Source organism: Euleptes europaea, chromosome 8, assembly GCF_029931775.1.
Source record: "Euleptes europaea isolate rEulEur1 chromosome 8, rEulEur1.hap1, whole genome shotgun sequence".
NCBI classification, from domain to species: Eukaryota; Metazoa; Chordata; class Lepidosauria; order Squamata; family Sphaerodactylidae; genus Euleptes; species Euleptes europaea.
The window spans coordinates 3413779-3436537 of record NC_079319.1 but is presented as its reverse complement, the minus strand read 5'-3'; the positions used below and the strand labels follow the sequence as shown (position 1 = coordinate 3436537).

The following is a 22759-nucleotide window of genomic DNA, read 5'->3' as shown; positions in this document are numbered from 1 at the left end:
GTATCCCAACAACCTACTCTGGTCTGATTACACCAAGGAACCCTTTGTTCCTGTCCCAAATTTCCAGTTGTGCAAATGTGAGAATCGAGGGCTAGGGTAAAATAGAACTCTGATACAGAGAACAGGGTCTGGATTAGGAACACCTAATCCAATTATTGGTCAGACCCCTCTTCCCCCATTCCTTCCCCCAGAGGAAAAAACTACTGAACTTCTTCTGGTCAGTACAAGTATTGCTCGATTTACAAAAGAAATTAATGGAGAGCCATGCATTCTTTAAGGGGTTGGGTAGTGTGGAGGGCCATAAATCCAACCACCCTCCATGAGATGCTTATCAATGCCATAATTCTTGGGAGACATTCAACAAAATGGCGGAACAGTACTCTTACTGGGGCTCCTACACAGCATTCGCTACCTCAGAACTGGGACATAGAAAAGAGATCTGAAAAGGTGTGAGGAACACAAACGGCGACATCAACAGGACAAACCAGAATTGGTCCTGAAACTGTCATGGCCTCTACTTATGGAACCCTGGGATTTGTAGTTCTCTGGCACCCGGTCACCAATACAGAACTGCATTTCCCAAGATCCTTGGGGTGAAATGCCATGAAAGTTAAGCCAATGTATGGAAGAAACGTCCAAACAGTCACAGAAGTTACCCAAAATAATGAACTGAGGGAAGACCGCTCCCGCATTCCGGTACCCGACACGCCCCAAAGGGCATTTCTTCTCAGCTACACAAAACGTGAGAGAAACTCAAGGCCTCAAGTTCTTCCGTTAGAGATGTATTTTGCACCCAAAGAGGCATAAAAATGCTGAGCAGCTCCCAAAGCCAGCTGGAGGTAGTGTTGGTAGTTGCCAACCCAAAAGTGACGCCTTAGAATTCAAAATCTTCGTCAGCCATCGCAATCGCCCAAGCAAACTTCTCCCGCTGGGTCTTGTTGTAAATCTTCTCAATGGGCACATCAAATCTTTTACACCTGCAGGCGAGGAAAACAAGTAGTACTAGAAGAAGAGTTGGTTTTTATACCTGATTTTCTCTACCTTTTTTAAAAAAATTATTTATTATCAAAGAAATTACAAAAACAAAACAAACACAACATACTTACATAAAACCATCCATACAGTATAACAAACCTTCCAAAAAGTGCTTTATGTTTATTACCTTCTATAGCAACTAAAATAATAAAAATGACCAACTTGGAAGACACTATTACAGAAAACTCCTTAATTCTTTAGTTATAGTATAATATACTGCTTAATGATTTATGGAATTAATTCTACTTATTTCACTACCTTTTAAGGAGAATCAAACTGGCTTACAATCTCCTTCCCTTCCTCTCCCCACAACAGAAGCCCAGTGAGGTAGGTGGGGCTGAGAGAGTTCAGAGAGAACTGTGATCACCCAAGATCACCCAGATGGCTTCATGAGGAGTGGGGAAACCAACCCGGTTCTCCAGATTAGAGTCCGCCGCTCTCAACCACTACACCATGCTGGAAAGGCACTTGAATATCCAAACTGAGCCCCCCATCCTTGGCCTGCCTCCCCATCCACTCTGGCTGCCCTTCACCCACCAGGCCACGCTGATGCGGGGGTCCAAATAATTCAGCTTGGAGGTGCCCAGGGCAATCTGTTTGTTTTCTTCCTTGTCAGTGGCTTGCATGTTTAGCTTGTCCAGCTGCTCTTCAATCCTTTCTACCAGTTTCTTCTTCTTTTCCACGGCACTAGTTGGAAAGAGAAGGGAGGACAGCAACGCTTCAGAAAATGGGCAGGAAGCAAAAGGCATCCAAAATATTGTCGAAGGCTTTCAGAGTTCATTGGTTTTTGTAGGTTATCCGGGCTGTGTATCCGTGGTCTTGGTATTTTCTTTCCTGACGTTTCGCCAGCAGCTGTGGCAGGCATCTTCAGAGGAGTAACACTGAAGGACAGTGTCTCTCAGTGTCTCTGAGAGACACTGTCCTTCAGTGTTACTCCTCTGAAGATGCCTGCCACAGCTGCTGGCGAAACGTCAGGAAAGAAAATACCAAGACCACGGTTACACAGCCCGGATAACCTACAAGAACCAAAAGGCATCCAGTTTGGCCAGCCCCTACCTACAAGGAAGATTTCTAGTCCTCATGCCGCACTATGGAATACCTTGGAAGAAGCTGCTACATTCTCTCCTACTCTCCCTGACAAATGCTTCATAGGATCACAGAGTTGGAAGGGGCCATACAGGCCATCTAATCCTACTCCCTGCTCAATGCAGGATCAGCCTAGAGCATCCCTGACAAATGCTTGTCCAGCCTCTGCTTAAAGACTGCCAGTGATGGGAAGCTCACAACCTCCCCAGGTAGCCAATTCCACTGTCTAAAAACATTTTGTTTCTAATCCTGCCGGTACATTTCCACCCGCAATTTAAACCCATTATTGTGAGTCCTCTCCTCTGCTGCCAACAGGAACAGCTCCCTGCCCTCCTCTAAGTGACAGCCCTTCAAATACTTAAAGATGGCAGTCATGTTCCCCCTACGGAGAAGGGGGCTATTTAGAAATGGGTGTTTTTCAGCCGGCATCCTGATTCCCACAATGGCCAACCAGCGGCTGCTGGGAAAGATTAGATTAGTTCCCTGCCTCCTCATTCTACAAAAGAACAGGGATCACTCACGCTTTAGATTTCGCATCCTTTTTGGCTTTGTGACAGGCCTTTGCCCTCTTCAGCTCTGCTTTGGCATCAGTCAGCTGGTCCTTTTTGGCATCGATCTGAGAAAAGGTAAAAACCAAGACAAATGCAGACACACATGAACACACGTGAAGCTGCCTTATACTGAATCAGACCCGTGGTCCATCAAAGTCAGTATTGTCTACTCTGACCGACAGCGGCTCTCCAGGATCTCAAGTTGAGGTCTTTCACATCACCTACTTGCCTAGTCCCTTTAACTGGAGATGCCAAGGATTGAACCTGGGACCTTCGGCATGCCAAGCAGAGGCTCTACCACTGAGTCATGGCCCCTCCCCAATAAGTACTGTCTACTCAGACTGGCTGTAGCTCTCCATGGTTTCAGGTGGAGATCTTCCACATCACCTATTTACCTGATCCTTTTAACTGAAGATGCCAGGGATTGAAACTGGGATTGAAACTGGGACCCTCTGCACGCCAAGCAGAGGCTCTTCCACTGAGTCACAGCCCATCCTACACCCCTTTCCACTGAGACCACACCTCTCTTCCTAGACAAGGATGGGTGGGACCCTATCTATCCCACCCTTTCTCTGAGGAGCTCAGAACTGCATATATAGCTTTCCCCATCAGCAGTTGGTCATCACAACAACCCTGTATGGCTGGCACAAGGTTGGCCAGTGAGCTTCAGGGCGAAAGGTTGGACCCAGGTAACAAACATACAACCCATGAACAAACATACAGGCACGTGAAGCTACCTTCTATTGAGCTTCAGGGCGAAAGGTTGGACCCAGGTCACAAACATACAACCCATGAACAAACATACAGGCAAGTGAAGCTACCTTCTATTGAGCTTCAGGGCAAAAGGTTGGACCCAGGTCACAAACATACAACCCATGAACAAACATACAGGCACGTGAAGCTACCTTCTATTGAGCTTCAGGGCAAAAGGTTGGACCCAGGTCACAAACATACAACCCATGAACAAACATACAGGCACGTGAAGCTACCTTCTATTGAGCTTCAGGGCGAAAGGTTGGACCCAGGTCACAAACATACAACCCATGAACAAACATACAGGCACGTGAAGCTACCTTCTATTGAATCAGACACTCAGTCCATCAAGGTCTGAGTAGACAAGACTGACTTCAATGGACCAAGGGTCTGATTCGGTAGAAGGCAGTTTCATGTGTTCATGTGAAGATTTTCTAGTATGGGGCCATGGCTCAGTGGTAGAGCATCTGCTTGGCATGCAGAAGGTCCCAGGTTCAATCCCCAGCATCTCCAGTTAAAGGGACTAGGCAGGTAGGTGATGTGAAAGACCTCTCTGCCTGAGACCCTGGAGGGCCGCTGCTGGTCTGAGTAGACAAGACTGACTTTGATGGACCAAGGGGTGTACCACAACAGGCCAGCAGCATCAGTTTCCAGATTCAGGCAGGAAGCCGCTTAACACGGAAGCATCCTTCCCCTTCGCTGAACAAACTGTCAAACAACCAGTTCGCAAAACACCCCCCTCACTTCCCCTGCTGGCTCACCTTAGCCTGGAGGTTCTGCATAGACTTCTCAAAGGTCTTGGGTGTTGCCCGCTGATGGTTGCACAAGATGGCGACGGCCCGGTTGGCTCGGTTGTAAGAGAGGAGCTTCGCAGCCACGTTGTCGTCATCTGTGGAAGCAAAAAAAAAGAGCTTCTGGAACATGGCGGTGCCAGGATGGGGGAGCATCTCCAGATCCCTACTGGCTTGAGGCAAGCGCTGGTCCCCATATAAGCTGCCAGTGTGGTGTAGTAATTCAGAGCGGTAGTTTGGAGCGGTGGACTCTGATCTGGAGAACCAGGTTTGATTCCCCACTCCTCCACATGAAGAAGAAGAGTTGGTTTTTATATGCCGACTTTCTCTGCCACTTAAGGGAGAATCAAACTGGCTTACAATCACCTTCCTTTCCCCTTCCCACAACAGACACCCTGTGAGGTAGGCGGGGCTGAGAGAAAATGACTTGCCCAAGGTCACCCAGCTGGCTTCGTGTGTAGGAGTGGGGAAACAAATCCAGTTCACCAGATTAGCCTCCACCGCTCAGGTGGAGGAGTGGGGAATCAAACCCGGTTCTCCAGATCACTGCTCCAAACCACCGCTCTTAACCATTACACCACGCTTGCTGGTAGTGGAGTTCAAGACCACTGGGAAGTCGTGTTGTCAGAACCCACCAGCCCATGGCCCTTCCCCAATCTCAAAATGGAAGGCCAAGCAAGTGTCAGGGAGCCCTGGGATGTCTTGTTGGACGGAGTTGAGTGGGTGCAGCCGCTTCCCCCAAGCCCTTTACCGTTGGTTAGCATGTCCAGCTGTTCTTGCAGCGTGATGGATGCATTGTATGTCCTAAAGACCTTGGCTGTCAAGCCGTCCATCAGGTCCTGGAGATGCTTATTCAGCGACGCTGTCTGGAAGACAAGACGGGAAGGCAACTTCATGAAGACGGAAGGCAATTTCATGATAAACGGCTTTCAGGAGACCACGAGTGGGGGTCTAAACCATGCCTCCTCCCTCTCCCCCACATCAGTCACATGAAACTGATGCTGCTGCTGCAGCTGTCTTGTTCGTGGGCTTCCTGGAGGCACCTGGTTGTCCACTGTGTGAACAGACTGCTGGACTTGATGGGCCTGGGTCTGATCCAGCAGGGCTTCTCTTATGTTCTTAAGAAACTGCCTTCTACCGAATCAGACCATTGGACTATGATGGAACAAGGGTCTTATTCACTACAAGGCAGCTTCACAAGTTCCTATGTCCATCAAAGTCGGTATTGTCTACTCAGACTGGCAGAGGCTCTCCAGAGTCTCAGGCTGAGGTCTTTCACATCACCTACTATCTGATACTTTTAACTAGAGATGGGTTTAAATTGCAGGCAGAGAGGTACCAGCTGGATATTAGGAAAAAGTACTTTTAAAGTAAGAGTTGTTGGACAGTGGAATCAGCTACCTAGGGAGGTGGTGAGCTCCCCCTCACTGGCAGATTTCAAGCAGAGGCTGGACAAGGGGAGGGGCCATGGCTCAGTGGCAGAGCATCTGCTTGGCATGCAGAAGGTCCCAGGTTCAATCCCTGGCATCTCCTGTTAAAGGGACTAGGCAGGTAGGTGATGTGAAAGACCTCTGGCTGAGACCCTAGACAGCTGCTGCTGATCTGAGTAGATGACAAAAAAGGCTAATGCGATCTTGGGGTGCATCAACAGAGGCATAACATCCAAATCGCAAGATGTCATAGTTCCGCTGTACACGGCATTGGTCAGGCCGCACCTGGGGTATCTTGTGCAGTTCTGGAGGCCTCGCATCAAAAAGGATGTGGACAGAATGGAGCAGGTGCAGAGGAGAGCGATGAGGATGATCAGGGGCCTGGAGACCAAGCCCTATGAGGAAAGGCTGAGGGAGTTGGGGATGTTCAGTGTGGAGAAGAGAAGGTTAAAGGGGGGACACGATCGCTCTCTTGAAGTATTTGAAGGGCTGTCAGTTAGACGAGGGCAGGGAGCCATTTCTGTCGGCAGCAGAGGATAGGACTCACAATACTAGGTTTAAATTGCGGGTGGACTGGCTGGATATTAGGAAAACCTTTTTTTACAGTAAGAGTTCTTCAACAGTGGAATCAGCTGCCTTAGGGAGGTGAGCTCCCCCTCACTGGCAGTCCTTAAGTAGAGGCTGGACAAACACTTGTCAGGGATGCTCTAGGCCGATCCTGCATTAAGCAGTGGGTTGGACTAGATGGCCTCTATGGCCCCTTCCAACTCTATGATTCTCCCTTCAGGCTTTCCTTCTTCCAAGAAGGTACAAGGAGGGAGGCATTCCATTTGGCTCCACCTCTTTTGTAAGCCATTTTTTGGGGGTTGTGCTCAATCAACTCCTGGTCAAAATTCCAAATATGCCAACAGGGTCAAAAAGGTTGTCATTGCTAGAACAAGCCAGTCATTAAAGACACAGGGAACCAAAAATTCAGACCAGACAGCATGACGCACCTGCCCCATAGAACCCCAGACAGACCCCTTACTTACAGACAGCCTATCGAACAAATCTTCTCCAGGATCTTTGTTCTCCATGAATAATTTCAAGTTCTTGTACACCTAAAGTGATTGAGATAAAAATTGTTAAAGGAAAAGACTCCGCTTCGAAACTGACCTGAAGATCATGGGGAAATTGATCTCCAAAGCAGCTCCAGAATAACCAGGAAAGTCTCTGGGCCATCTTACGGCTGGAAGTCTGTCCTGAATCAAAGACCCACAAGCCAAATAAAGGCTAGTTGGCATTACGGCTAAACTGTGAAAGCCAGTAGTGATCAGAATATCAGACTAATACCCAGAAGATCCAAGTTCCAATCCATCCCTGTGGGGACAGGCTGGGCTGGCCCCACAGGGATCCCTTCCTCACCTGCTTCTCCACGGGCACTTTGTTATAATAGCGGATGCAATCCTTGCCCAGGAAGTCAAACTCCACAACGTTCTCTTTCCCATCCAGCCGAGGGTGGAGCGTGATGTGCTCGACACGCAGGGAGCAGCATCCCACTGTGTCCGCTGTCTCCCCCTCCTCCTTTTCATTCCCAGCTCTCAGGGCCAACTGGGAAGGGACACGGAAGGAAAAGTCAGCCGACACATGTTCTGCCCAAACCCACTCTGTGGCGAAACAACCCAAATTTAATCATGTGTTTCAAACATGCGCAGGTGAGAGCTGCATGGTTGCAACAGGCGGGACTTTATCCTCGCTGCTGCAACATCCGGGACTTTTATCGTCAGGCAGGTGTAACAACCGGTGTGGTGCTGTGGTTACAGCGTCAGACCAGGAGCTGGAAGCCCCTGCTATAAATGAAAGGTCAAATAAATTCCTGACTTGTCTTGCTGATGACTTTATTTTCCAGAAAGTGGAGAGGGAAACAAGGGGGTCCTGCTATCTTGGCCTTGGTTCTCACCACCATGGGTAGCCGTGTTAGTCTGTCAATAGCAGCAGAAAAGAGCAACAGTCCAGTAGCAGTAACAGTCCAGTAGACTAACAAAATTTCTGGCAGGGTAGGAGCTTTTGTTAGCCTAGACTGGAATGTGAGTCCATCTATCCTTAAGTAGGGAAGAGTGAATTAGATCCACAGTGGCAATGCAAATGTCAAAAGCAAGTAAATGACATTAGCAGGCATGATTGGATAAGGTGTGATATGCAGAGGATTAAGTGTGATATTCAGAAGGGTAGTAGGCGTGGAGAAATTAGCATTGGTCTTTAAGGTGGACTCTTGCTTGATTCTCACCAACAGGGAAGAACTGGTTGACCAGGTGAAAGTAGTGGGCACCCTGGGTAGTAGCGACCATGTAATTTACAACCTTACAGTTTACAATCTTGGGGAAGGAAAAAGCTGTATGCAGTCAGACATATAGATCGAATTTTAGTAAAACAAATTTTAACTAACATAAAAGTTAGGCTGGGTAGAATCCCGTGGTCAGAAATATTTAAGGAGAAGGGAGTTCAAGAGGGGTGGGAGTTTCTTAAAAGCGAGATATTGGAGGCACAAACGATCCCACGAAGGAAAAATTGGAGGAGCCTAAAGAAACCAGGGTGGCTTCATAAACAGCTTTCTAAAGATTTGAGAAATAAAAAAGACTTTTAGGAAATGGAAGGAGGGCCTTATAACCAAGGATGAATATAAACAATTCACCAGTGCTTGTACAGAGAGAGTTAGAAAAGCTAAAGCTCAGTATGAGCTTAGGCTAGCAAGAGATGCTAAACACAACAAAAAAGGGTTCTTTTGTTGTGCTCAAAGAACAAGGACATGGTAGGCCCATTGCGGGGACAGGAAAGTGAAATTGTAACTGGTGACGAAGATACTATATTTTTAAGCTTAAGGAAGAACTGGTCCAGCCTCAGAGCTCAGCAAGCCTGCCCTTACCTTACCTTATCAATGAAGTAAAGTGCCACGGACCCCTGCCGTTTCTTCATCTCTTTGGACTTCCAGTCTGCACGATACTGAGATCGGATCTTGCTCACCACCTTCTTCAAGCGGCGAGCTACTTCGTATTTCTGCCAGTCCTTCTCCCCCTGGAAAGAAAGGCAGCGCTGTGAACCTTCCCAGAAGAGTAGCTGGTGTGCCGTGCAGAACCAGTTTTCTAACCCCCCACCTTCAGCTTGGAGCTGGGGTTCAGCATCACGTATTTGATGGACCCCTGGATGTTTTCTGTCCAGGACGCCAGCCAAGTGACCGTATTGTCACACCGAACTTCTTTCCACTTGTGCCCTGGAGGTGGCCTTGGGGTCTTCGAGCCTCTGGCAAGAAAAATAAAGCAAGACACGAAATTAGTCAAGGGAAGAAGAAGGGGAAGAAGAAGAGGCAGAGGAGGACGAAGAAGAAGAGGCAGAGGAAGAAGAGTTGATTTTTATATTCTGACTTTCTCTACCACTTAAGGGAGACTCCATCCAACTTACAATCACCTTCCCTTCCCCACAACAGACACCCTGTGAGGTAGGTAGGGCTGAGAGAGCTGTAACAGAGTTGTAACTTGCCCAAGGTCACTCAGGAGTGGGGAAACAAATCCAGTTCACCAGATTAGAGTCCACCACTCATGTTTAGGAGTGGGGAATCAAACCAGATTAGATTCCACTGCTCCAAACCACCGCTCTTAACCACTACACCACGCTGGCATACAGAACACCCTACGCCAGTGTTGCTATCTAAATCATACCCTATTTGAAAGAAGAAGGCACAAGCTCCTCTGAGAGAAAAATGAGCCCCAGCTCTCTCACGCCCCCCTTCCAAACACTACTTGGCTGCTCCTGATTAGCCTGCATATTTATAAGAGGGGGCCCCTTCCCCAGCATGAGCCGGGCAGAAGCTCCTGTCCTTGAAACAAACTTTCAGTACGGTCCTGCCTTCGTCAGCTATGCACTTCTTACCCAAGATCTTGTGCCTTTCCTGTAATGGAAACAGTCCATTATTGTGTGTGTTAAGTGCCGTTAAGTCACTACTGAATCAGACCCCTAGTCCATCAAAGTCAGTACTGTTTACTCGGACCGGCAGCAGCTCTCTAGGGTCTCAGGTGGAGGTCTTCCACATCACCTACTTGCCTAGTCTCTTTAACTGGAGATGCCGGGGATTGAACATGGGACCTTCTGCATGCTAAGCAGATGCTCTGCCACTGAACCACGGTCCCTCCCCAACTCACAGCAACCCTATGAATCAGTGTCCTCCAAAACATCCTCTCCTTAACAGCCTTGCTCAGGTCTCGCAAACTGAGGGCTGTGGCTTCCTTTATTGAGTCAATCCATCTCTTGATGGTCTTCCTCTTTTCCTGCTGCCTTCCACTTTTCCTAGCATGACTGTCTTTCCCAGGGACTCTCGTCTTCTTATAATGTGACCAAAGTACGACAGCCTCAGTGTAGTCATTTTAGCTTCTAGGGACAGTTCAGGCTTCATCTATAACCCACTGATATGTTTTTCTGGCAGTCCAGGGTATCCGTAACGCTCTCCCTCCAACACCACATTTCGAAGGAATTTACTTTCTTCCTGTCAGCTTTCTTCATTGTCCAGGTTTCACACCCATACTTAGTAATAGGGAATACGATGGCATGAATTAACTTGATCTTGGTTGCCTTTATTGTAGGGCTTTTTATATGGATTGTAATTTATGTTTGTTTTCCCCTAGTCTCGGGGGCTTGAATAACTGTTAACATTGAATGTTCTACCTGAATTAATGTTTTTTTAATATATTTTTTGCATTCAGTGAGCAATCACTGGTTATTGCAAGCCACCATGAATATAAGGCAGGATATTCATTTTTCATGAACTAAATAACATTCTTAGACCTCAACTGCCCTCTCTTGCAGTTTTAATCTCTCTTTAAGGTCTCCTATCCATACTAGCCATGGGTTTAGTGTGAAGCTGGGCTGTTACCGCACTAGGTATTCCCCCCAATGTATTAAGAGTTTGAAACTGTTATAAAAAATTCTGTTCTCACTTTGTTTGGCCCCTTTAGCTGTGAAGACGTCTTCCAACCATTTTTTAGCCGTGGCATCCAAAAACCCTTTTAAAGCGATGTTTTTTATAACATTTTCAAACTCTTGATACATTGCTGGGAATACCTAGTGCGTGGTTAAGTAGCAGAAAAATTGCTGCTACTCCATTAAATAGAACTTTTTAATATATTTAATTCATTTATACCCCACCTTTCTCCCCAATGAGGACCCAAAGCAGCCTATGTCGTCCTCCTCTCCTAACCCTGCGAGCTAAGTTAGGCTGAGAGGGTGTGACTGGCCCAAGGTCACCCAGCGAGCTTCCATGGCACAAGTGGGGATTCGAATCCTGGGTCTCCCAGCCCCTAGTCCAACACTCTTAACTACTACACCACACTGGTTCTCTTTCACACCAATCTACCTTATAAAAGATATTGGCCAGGATGGAACTCCATGTCTAGAGGCAGTAAGTCACTGCATGTGAGGTCCCTGACAAAGAGAGCTTTGACTCTCAAAAGTGCATACTCCCAAAATATTGTTGGTCTCTTAAAGTGCAACTGGACTCGAGTCTAACTCTTCTACTGCAGACCAACACGGCTAACTAAATGTTAAAGTGTCAGGGTGAAAGCATCAAGGCAAAGTAATTGTCTTGCAGCATGAAATTCCATGCACATTTCTGGATGTGTGAAGTTCTGTCTTTAGGGAAAGGGTTGTGGTTCAGTGGTAGAGCATCTGCTTGGCACACAGAAGGTCCCAGGTTCAATCCCTGGCAGCATCTCCTGTTAAAAGGATCAGGTGGCAGGTGATGGGAAAGACCTCTGCCTGAGACCCTGGAGAGCCACTGCTGGTCTGAGTAGACAATACTGACACTGATGGACCGAGGGCCTGATTCAGTATAAGACACCTTCATATGTACCCACATGTCTGCCTGGAATCTATTGCCCACCAACTGCATTAGATGCCCCAAATGCTAATAATCTGGGATAGGGTGAAAAGTTATTCTACCCACTTTCTCTACCCCATGCATAATTTCACATGTCCTGTTAATTTTTCTTAAACAAATAAACACGTAACACTCCAGCCTGTCCCAGTGAAGAAAGCGCTCCACCCCCTGGATCCTTTTTGGATTCCGCAATATCCTTTTAAAGATGGTGTGACCCGAACTGTACCACATGTTCCAAATGTGGGCGTATCACAGATCTACACAAGGGCATTTCAACACTGGCAGTGCTACCTCGCCTAATCTTTGTTCTTCTCTAGCATGTAATTGCATCTGATAAAATGGGACACCGGGCCATGAAAACAAGATGCACAAATTAACCTGAAATTAATCATTACAAACGACCTTTTTGCTGCTTTCTTTGCACTAGGCAACAACAAATCTGGAGCCTTCCCTGCTCGGTACCGCTTCCCTGCAATCCCTTCCCCTCGGCTCTTTACCCTAAATTTAAAAAAACCCAGCCCCCTTATTCTCACATCTCCATCCCTTTTCTCCCATCTTGGTCTGCCCTTAAGAGAGCCAGCGTGCTGTAGTGGTTAAGAGTGGTGGACTCTAATCTGGAGAACCGGGTTCGATTCCCCACTCCTACACATGAAGTGGGTGACCGTGGGCTATTCACAGTTCTCTCTGAACTCTCTCAGCCCCACCTACCTCACAAGGTGCCTGTTGTGGGGAGAGGAAGGGAAGGTGATTGTAAGCTGCTTTGAGACTCCTTAAAGGTAGAGAAAATTGGGGTAGAAGAAGAAAAAGAGTTGGTTTTTATATGCTGACTTTCTCTACCACTTAAGGAAGAATCAAACCAGCTTACAATCACCTTCCCTTCCCCTCCCCACAACAGACACCCTGTGAGGTAGGTGGGGCTGAGAGAGTTCTACGAGAGCTGTGACTAGCCCAAGGTCACCCAGCTGGCTTCATGTATAGGAGTGGGGAAACCAATCCAGTTCACCAGATTAGCCTCCGCCACTCACATGGAGGAGCGGAGGATCAAACCCGGTTCTCCAGATCAGAGTCCACTGCTCCAAACTACCGCCCTTAACCACTACACAACGCTGGCCAACTCTTCTTCTAAGATTAGAAACTCCCCTTACAGTGAGGGAAAAAGTATCTGATTCCCCTGCTGAATTTGCCCGTTTGCCCTCTGACGAAGAAATGACCAGTCCATAATTTTAATGGTAGTCTATTGTAGCTGTGAGAGACAGAATAACAACAGGAAAACCCCCAGAAACCCAGAAGACAAAAGTCAGAGATTGATGTGCATTATAATGAGTGAAATAAGTATTTGATCCCTTTGCAAAAGATGACTTAGTACTTGGTGGCAAAACCCTTGCTGGCAATTACAGAGGTCAGACATTTCTTGTAGGTGGCCACCAGGTTTGCACACATCTCAGGAGGCACTTTGTCCCAGTCCTCTTTGCAGATGCTCTACAAGTCAGTAAGATTTCGAGGCTGATGTGTAGCTACTCGAACCTTCAGCTCCCTCCACAGATTTTTGATGGGATAAAGGTCTGGAGACTGGCTAGGCCACTCCAGGACCTTAATGTGCTTCTTCTTGAGCCACTCCTTTGTTCCCTTGGCCGTGTGTTTTGGGTCATTGTCATGCTGGAATACCCTCCTCAACCCATTTTCAATGCCCTGGCTGAGGGAAGGAGGTGCTCACCCAAGATTTGACGATACATGGTCCCGTCCATCGTCCATTCGATGCAGTGAAGGTGTCCTGTCCCCTTAGCAGAAAAACACCCCCAAAGCGTAATATGTCCCCCTCCATGTTTGACGGTGGGGATGGTGTTCTTGGGGTCGTAGGCAGCATTCCTCCTCTTCCAAACACGGCGAGTTGAGTTGATGCCAAAGAGCTCGATTTTGGTCTCATCTGACCACAACGCTTTCACCCAGTTCTCCTCTGGGTCATTCAGATGTGCACTGGCAAACTGCAGACAGGCCTGTACATGTGCTGTATTGAGCAAGGGGACCTTGCGGGCTCTGCAAGATCTCAGCCCTTCACGGCGTAGTGTGTTACCAACTGTTTTCATGGTGACTATGGTCCCAACTGTTCTGAGACCATTGACAAGTTCCCCCCGTGTAGTTCTGGGCTGCTTCATCACCGTTCTCATAATCATTGCAACTCCATGAGGTGAGATCTTGCATGGAGCCCCAGACCGAGGGAGGTTGACAGTTATTTTGTGTTTCTTCCATTTGCGAATTATTGCATGAACTGTTGTCACCTTCTCACCAAGCTGCTTGGCAATAGTCTTGTAGCCCAGTCCAGCCTTGTGAAGGTCTACAATCTTGTCCCTGACATCCTTGGACAGCTCTTTGGTCTTGGTCAGGGTGGCTAGTTTGGAATCTGATGGATTGCTTCTGTCAACAGGTGTCTTTTGTACAGGTACTGTAACGAGCTTGGATTACAGGTAAGACCTCTCCCTTACAGCAGGTTCTTCTAATCTCAGCTCGTTACATACAGTAAAGATACCAGGTAGCCTGACATCTGGCTGGTTGATAGGGGATCGAATCTGGCTGGTTGATAGGGGATCAAATACTTATTTCACTCATTATAATGCACATCAATCTCTGACTTTTGTCTTCTGGATTTCTGGGGTTTTTCCTGTTGTTATTCTGTCTCTCACAGCTACAATAAACCTACCATTAAAATTATGGACTGGTCATTTCTTCATCAGAGGGCAAACGGGCAAATTCAGCAGGGGATCAAATACTTTTTTCCCTCACTGTCAGTCTGACATGGGGACCAAACACACCCTTCACAGTTCAGGTACCCACTTGCTACAGTTTATGATAATGTCTTCGGGCATTATCCTCTTCTTCAGCATCCCCATTTTAGGGTGGTCCCCACGACCCCGGAATAGACCTGGGGGTTCTGTTTTGAAATTGCCAATCTTCTCTCGGTGGCCATCGATTATGCAGTAGCCATATTTCTCTTGGATTTTCTCAGCCTCCTCTTTCAATCTCTGTTTAAAAAAAACAAACCAACCACAAAGGTATTGTTTTTATAACATTTTATCTGGCGTTTTATCTTTTCTTTTTTAAAAGAAAGACCAAGTGGTAAATTAATACGCTGAACTTAATTTCTGATCGTTTTAAATGAGACTTTGACCCAGTTAATGGTTTAATTAAACTAAATACTGTTAACGTGATTGTCTGGTATAGACCTCTCCACCTCCTCTGCCTAATTAAGGGTCGAACAAGATTCTAAAGCCAAGGTCTGAAGCTTGTTTGATTCACACAAAAAACCACAGACCAAATAAACCATGGCTTTGTGCGATGTTCTGGCTGAGCCCCTGAACAGGTTGAACAGAAAAGGCCAAGCAGACATCGCACCCCTGGGAGGGGCTGTGGCTCAGTGGCAAAGCATCTCCTTGGCATGCAGAAGGTCCCAGGTTCAATCCCCTGCATCTCCAGTTAGAAGGACTGTCTAACAGCTGGTATGAAAGACCTCTGCCTGAGACCCTGGAGAGCTGATGCCAATCTGAGTAGATCATAATGACTTTGATGGACCAAGGGTATTCAATATAAGGGAGAATTTCATACAGCGTTTAGGGGCATATGGTGGCCCATTCCACCATGGAGTTGCCCCCTCCCTTGCACAACCTCCAACTGTCCATCAAAAGTACTCAGGGTGGGGTTATAATTCTAGATTTAGCCTCTGAGACCATGAAGTCAAGACAGTCATAGAATCACAGTTGTAAGGGACCACCAGGGTCATCTAGTCCAACCCCCTGCACAACGCAGGACATTCACAACTTTACACACACACACCCAGAGACCCCCACCCCATGCCAAGAAGATGGCCAAGACGCCCTCCCTTTCATCATCTGCCTAAGGTCATAGAATCAGCATTGCTGGCAGATGGCCATCTAGCTGCTGCTTAAAAACCTCCAGGTAAGGAGAACTTACTACCTCCTGAGGAAGCCTATTCTACTGAGGAACCACTCTGATAGAAAATTCTTCCTAATGTCTGTTTTGATTTAATTTCAACCCATTGGTTCTGGTCTGACCTTCTGGGGCAGCAGAGAACAACTCGGCACCCTCCTCTCTATAACAGCCCTTCAAGTACTTGAAGATGGTTATCATATCCCCTCTCAGCCTTCTCCTCTTCAGGCTAAACACACCCAGCTCCTTCAACCTTTCCTCATAGGACTTGGTCTCCAGACCCCTCATAGAGTTGAAAGGAATCACCAGGGTGATCTAGTCCAATCCCCTGCACAATGCAGGAAATTCAAAACTACCACCCCCCACACCCCAAGTGACCCCTACTCCATGCCCAGAAGATGGAAAAAGCCCTCCAGGATCCCTGGCCAATCTGGCCTGGAGGAAAATTTCTTCCTGACCCCGAAGCAGAATCGGCGTTACCCTGGGCATGCAAGAAAGGGCCACGAGAGCCAAGCACTGACACAACCCTTCCTGCCCTCCCTCTCATAATCTGCCTAAGTTCACAGAATCAGCCTTGCTGACAGATGGCCATCTAGCCTCTGCTTAAAAACCTCCAGGGAAAGAGAGCCCACCACCTCCCAAGGAAGCCTGTTCCACTGAGGAACTGCTCTAACTAGTCATTCAAGAATCAAATACTGCACGAAGAACGTCATCTTCTGCCAACTCTCTGGCAGTCAAAGGGACCTCGGATTCTGTCAAGCAGCAGAACCCAGACCTTTTTCTCCTCCTTAGGCAGCGCTTTCTGGGCCTCTTGCTTCTCCACAAAATACTTATGGATCTCTTTGAAACTGCACTTCCCCAGCTCTCTGATCTTCTTCCTCTCTTCCGAGGTCATCTCCTGAGGGAAAAACAAGCAGCCCAGAAAATGGTTAAGTGGGTCTCATTCCAAGACAGGGTTGGTTGTACATTCCAGGGGCCTTCTTTTGCCCATGTACCCATGCATCTACTACCAACCTGTACAACCTTCCCCTGCCCTGCTTGCAAGCCCTGCCAGTACCCACATTCACAGTCATCTGCACTCCATGCCTCTGTTTGGCATGCAGAAGGTCCCAGGTTCAACCCCTGGCAACTCCAGATAAAAGGACCAGGCAAGTAGGTGATGCGAAAGACCTCAGCTTGAGACCCTGGAGAGCTGCTGCCGGTCGGAGTAGACGATACTGACTTGGATGGACCAAAGGTCTGATTCAGTATTAGGCAGCTTCATGTGTTCATGTGTTCAAATTGGGCAGGAAAATTTGTAGGGAGGGGCTGTAGCTCAGTGGTAGAGCCTCTGCTTGGCATGCAGAAGGTCCCGGGTTCAATATCCAGCATCTCCAGTTAAAGGGACTAGGCAAGTAGGTGATATGAAAGACCTCTGCCTGAGACCCTGGAGAGCCGTTGCCGCTCTGAGCAAACAATACTGACTTTGATGGACCAAGGGTCTGATTCAGTGTAAGGCAGCTTTGTGTTTTAGGGAAGGGCTATGGCTCAGTGGTAGAGCCTCTGCTTGGCATGCAGAAAGTCCCAGGTTCAATCCCCGGCGTCTCCAGTTAAAGACCAGGCAAGTAGGTGATGTGAAAGACCTCTGCCTGAGACCCTGGAGAGCTGCTGCCAGTCTGAGCAGACGATACTGACTTTGATGGACCGAGGGTCTGATTCAATAGAAGGCAGGTTCGTGCGTCCATTGTGATTCTTGCACACGTGCGCAGCCAATACCTTCGTCCAGTCATTGAAGAAGTTCTTCTGGAAGATCTTCTTCCTTGTGTATTCATGATCGAGCATCTTGGCATAGAACGTGGCTATTTCCTCCGTGGCCAGGCTGAGCTTCATAGGCTTCCCTGGAAGAGTCCACAGTTACCCAGTGACCGATGGCTTTGCCTTCACAATATAGCGCAGCCTCCCACACCAAAACAAAGGGTGCACAGACAACCTTCTCAGCATGAAGAACCCCTCCCTCACTGCACACTAAAGTTCCACAGATCAATCTGTAGCACCTTCACTTACAGCGAGCCAGCGTGGTATAGTGGCTAAGAGCGGTGGTTTGGAGCGGTGGACTCTGATCAGGAGAACCGGGTTCGATTCCCCACTCCTCCACATGAGTGGCGGAGGCTAATCTGGTGAACTGGATTTGTTTCCCCACTCCTCCACATGAAGCCAGCTGGGTGATCTTGGGCTAGTCACAGCTCTCTCAGCCTAACCCACCTCAGAAGGTTGTGGTGAGGATAAAATGGAAGAGGCAAGCCACTCAGAGTAGACAGGCTGAGTGTGTGACTGACCCAAGGTCAACCAGCACGCTTCCGTGACAGAACGGTGATCGAAACTTGGTTCTCCCACATCCTAGTCAGACTGGATGTGGCAGGATGGTGCTGCTGCAGTTGTCTTGTTTGTGGGCTTCCTAGAGGCACCTGGTTGGCCACTGTGTGAACAGACTGCTAGACTTGATGGACCTGGGTCTGATCCAGCAGGGCCTTTCTTATGTTCTTACTGTAACAGTTAGTCTAACCACTACAGTATTACCCCAAATGTTCTATATTTCATGGCCGTTTCATAAGCAACCCCAAATTTACAACCAAGCCTTCCAAAATCCACCTCTCAGCCTCCTCCCCCTCGAGACCCACTTGAGAGAGAATCACAAAGACCAAGTTTTGGTTTTCAACCCATAGTCCCAACACGCTGGAGAGCCCCCGTCGGTCAAGATGCTCTCTTGATCAGTCACCAATGCAGTACAATCTTAAAAAGGAAAAACTACTACCGTTGTAATAGAAGCAGATGTCACGTGGCAGCCGCTCATAAGGCGCAGCAAAGTACGGGCCGTTGTGCTCCAATTGTTGCCACTTTATACCGTCGTCCCGTTTATCCTCTTCCCACCTTGGGAGACAGAAACACAGAACATAGAGCCGGGAGGGACCTCAAAGGTCATCCATCCCAACCCCCTGCACAATGGAGGAAATTCACAACCACCTTTCCCCCTCACTCCCCCAGTGACCCTAGCTCTATGCCCAAAGGAAGGAATTTTCCTCCAGGATCCCTGGGCCAGTTCCTCGGCATACTAGCAGTTTTAAATTATTGATTTTAAACTAGTGGTTTTTATGCATTTGATTTCTGATATACATAAATATGAAAACAGAAGTTTTAAAAGCATATTTAAAATACGACAGCATGAAAAAAAGATCAGAGGAACCAAAACATTAAGACCCTTTGTTTTGTTTTTTGTTCATCTCTACCCATAAAGAAGAAGAGTTGGGTTTTTATACCCCGATTTTCTCTACCATCAGGAGTCTCAAACCTGCTTACAGTCTCCTTCCATTCCCCTCCCCACAACAGACACCCTGTGAGGTAGGTGGGGCTGAGAGTTCTGAGAGAACGGTGACTGGCCCAAGGTCACCCAGCAGGCTGCACGTGGAGGAGCGGGGAATCGAACCTGGTTCTCCAAATTAGAGCCCGCCGCTCATGTGGAGGGGTGGGGAATCAAAACCAGTTCTCCCGGTTAGAGTCAGCCGCTCTTAACCACTACAGCACGCCGGCTCTCAGCAGCAACAAAAATTAAAATTAAAAAAGAGTAACGGCATTACACTATTCTAACTTAATCTGATGCATACTTAATTTTAAATATCCCTGCTCCCATTCTCTATGCAGCTACTTAGGTCCAACTGTGATGTTAGCATTGCCTGGCCCATAGATTTAAAACCAGATGTGCCAAACCTCTGGCTCTGTTTCCATTGCTGCTTAAACATGAGGCATGGAAGAGAATTTGCAAGGCCTGAGCCAGGCTGTCAAAGACAAGACATTTTGGAGGACATTGATTCATAGAGTGGGAAGCGACTTGACGGCACTTAACACACACATGGAAGAGAAACCTTCCAGCCTCTGACCTCTTACCTGGCCTTGGGAATCGGCATCCTTTTGTGCAACGCAGAAGACCGCCGGAGAGTAAACGTCAGGAAATTGCAGAGGAAAGCCGGGCTGGGCTCGTAGCTGACAGGCGGACCCCCGAGCCAGAACAATCCCAATCCCAAACACCCCCACTTCCTCCCCATGGCAACCGGCTGCTGCCCCAGCTGGGCATCAAGGAGCGCACCGAATCTCCTGCAGCCACCCATGCGTCCACAGCTGAGCATCAGAGCATGCCCAGCGTCCTCCCACCTGGGAACGCTTCAACCTCACCGCCCAAACCCCTCGGCTCGACATTACAAAAGCAGCAGTCAGTTAAATGCAAAAGCTTTAAGTCCCACTTTTACAACATGTGGCTCCTGCAGGACACCCCTTTGCAGTTCCTGGCTTTGCAAAGGTGCTCTGCCCATCATGCCAGAGCCACAAGGGAAGCTGGGAAATGTAGTCCAGCCATTGAGTAACTCCCGCCTATCACCATGGGATGCAAACAAACCGGTTACTAAGGCGACTGGTTTTCCCCAACCAGGAGCTGCCAAAGCAACTAAGCTCAATTAAAGAGGCAGAACTTGAATTTAATTTGTGGCTGGGGTGCAGTTTTTGGCTGGGACAGTCACAGGCCAAGCAGTGTGGACACAACAGTTAAATCACTTTTGTCGAAACCCACCAGCTCGGAGGGCTTAAATTATAAATACATAAGCAATCTATGTACTCTGGAGATCTCAATTTCTCCTGGAGGATATTGCTGCTTTTTATTATTATTATTATTAATAATAATAATAATATAATATAATATTATTAATAATTATTATTAATATTATTATTATTAATATTATAATATAATATATTATATATATTATATTATATATTATATAATATATTATATATTATATATTATTATTAATTAATTAATTAATTATATATATATATATATATATATATATATATATATATATATATATATATATATATATATATATATATATATATATAATTTTCAATAATTGCTATACATCTCATTTGACCACACATCCTATATGCCAATCTTTGAATCGATAAAAAATTAAAGAATTATTAGGTGTATGTCTTCAGAATTAAATATAATTAATTATAGTTGACTTCCCCACCGACTTCCTCCCTCCCTACAAATATCTGGTGTCTCCTTTGTATTAATATTTTCTAATCCTTATAAGTCATTATTTTAATGTTATACTTTCCCCTTAATACATTTTGATAAGCAATAATAATATAATATTAATAATAAAGAGAAAAAAAGAAGAAAATCATTTAAAAAATGAAAACGGAGACATAACAAAACTCATTAACATAATTTTCTCCAGTCACTTGAGAAAATTGCTGCTTTGGAAGGTGGACTTAGGGTTGCCATGTCCCTCTTTGCCATTGGTGGGAGGTTTTGGGGGCGGAGCCTGAGGAGGGCGGGGTTTGGGGAGGGGAGGGACTCCAATGCCATAGAGTCCAATGGCCAAAGCAGCCCTTTTCTCCAGGGGAACTGATCTCTATCGGCTGGAGATCAGCTGTAATAGCAGGATCTCCAGCTACTCCCTGGAGGTTGGCAACCCTAGGTGGGCTGTATGACCTTCTCCCCTACCAAGGCCCCTCCTGTCCCTCAAATCTCCAGGTATTTCCAAACCTGAAGTTTGCGTACTACAAATCATCTAATTGTGCTCCACTTTGCAACTGAGAAAGGCGGGCTATAAATGCTATAAAATAATAAGAGTTGGCTTTTATACGCCGACTTTCTCTACCACTTAAGGCAGAATCAAACTGGCTTACAATCCCCTCCCCATCTACACAACAGACACCCTGTGAGGTCGGTGGGGCTGAGAGAGCTCTAAGAGAGCTGTGACTAGCCCAAGCTGGCTTCATGGGGAGGAGTGGGGAAACCAATCCAGTTCTCCAGATTAGAGTCTGATGCTCATGTGGAGGAGTGGGGAATCAAACCCGGCTCTCCAGACCAGAGTCCACCGCTCCAAACCACCGCTCTTAACCACTACACCGGCTCATAAATGCCAATGTTATCTAAAACTACAAATATCACTTGCTGCAGGAGATTGTAAGAAGTCAGGTCCTTTGAGAATGTTAGAAAAATACAGCTTGATGGTGACACCTAGTGGGTAAAGCAGATACCAGCCATGACAATCTAGGACACTGGTTCCCAACCTGGGGTCCGTGGACCCCCAGGGGTCCACAAGAACTAAATTAAGGTCCGCGAAACAAAGTTATAAACCCATAATAAATTAATATTTTCAATTAAAAGTTCTCTATTATAAAAATATATATTCAAATATTATTCTAAGTTTAATGTTTAACTAACAGTTATGATTAAAGTTTATTTTCAAATTCTCGGAATTTTTATTTTGAACCTTGGGGTCCCTGCACCGAACAAAAAAGTCCTAGTGGTCTCTGGTCAAAAAAGGTTGGGAACCACTGATCTAGGAGATGAGGATATTGTTGTGAGTTCTTTGCTCTCAAACAATACACAACCCACAAACTGCTGGCATCCTGATGCCTCACTCTGGTTTTGCTTTAAAATAAGCCGCTAGTCCTCACTGACTTGAGCGGACCAAGATCTAAATGCTTCAGATGATTATATTAAATAAAACAGAAATCAGATAGAACATACCCCATACATTTTATTAGAACCACCCGCATTTCACCAAAGAGTGAGCCAGCTTTTCAGTTCCCAGAACTTTTTTTTTTTGCAGAAAAACCAAAAACATTTCACACAGAACTCTGAGCATGACAAAAGAGCTCTGGCAAACTCAAAACCCCGGCTCACGGTTTTGCGCCGTTCTGTTTAAGCATTCAATGAGTTAACTGCTGTTTCTGGAATTTTTCTGCAAACCAACATGGCTACTTTTAGCTGCTGCGGGAAATACCAAATTCAGCAGCCAAAGAAAGGGATTCTTCAAAAAAGGAGGAAGACAATCTTCAAAGGGGGCTTTGCTAATGGGAGGTAGTGGGGGGGGGTTGCTTGCCCTCTAACCACTAGGGAACGTTACCCAATATGGCTTCTATTGCCTCTTTAGCATAGCCTAAAATTAAATTCCAGCATCGTTCATATTAGGGTGACTTTTTTTTTTGGTTCTCTGCCTTACAAGTGCTGGGGGTGGGGTGATTACCAGGGATGAGGGGTCAACTTAGTGCTGGGCAGGCTACTTATTATTATCATTATCATCGTTATTATTGGTTCTTGTAGGTTATCCGGGCTGTGTGACCGTGGTCTTGGGTTTTTCTTTCCTGACGTTTCGCCAGCAGCTGTGGCAGGCATCTTCAGAGGAATAACACTGAAGGACAGCGTCTCTCAGTGTCAAGTGTGTAGGA

General features: G+C 46.7%; 1 protein-coding gene across 1 annotated transcript; it reads right to left on the bottom strand.

Moving 5' to 3' along the window:
* Positions 1-856: 856 nt before the first annotated feature.
* On the bottom strand, positions 857-19563 carry TOP1MT (DNA topoisomerase I mitochondrial). The gene is made up of 14 exons (XM_056854209.1): positions 19406-19563; positions 18279-18394; positions 17243-17364; positions 16263-16385; positions 14378-14565; positions 8778-8922; positions 8554-8697; positions 7051-7236; positions 6678-6746; positions 4968-5082; positions 4187-4314; positions 2643-2737; positions 1573-1722; positions 857-977 (listed from the first exon to the last, which is right to left on the bottom strand). The coding sequence occupies exons 1-14, from the start codon at positions 19561-19563 to the stop codon at positions 875-877; spliced, it is 1842 nt and encodes a 613-aa protein (XP_056710187.1). The 3' UTR covers positions 857-874.
* Between the last annotated feature and the right edge of the window lie 3196 nt (positions 19564-22759).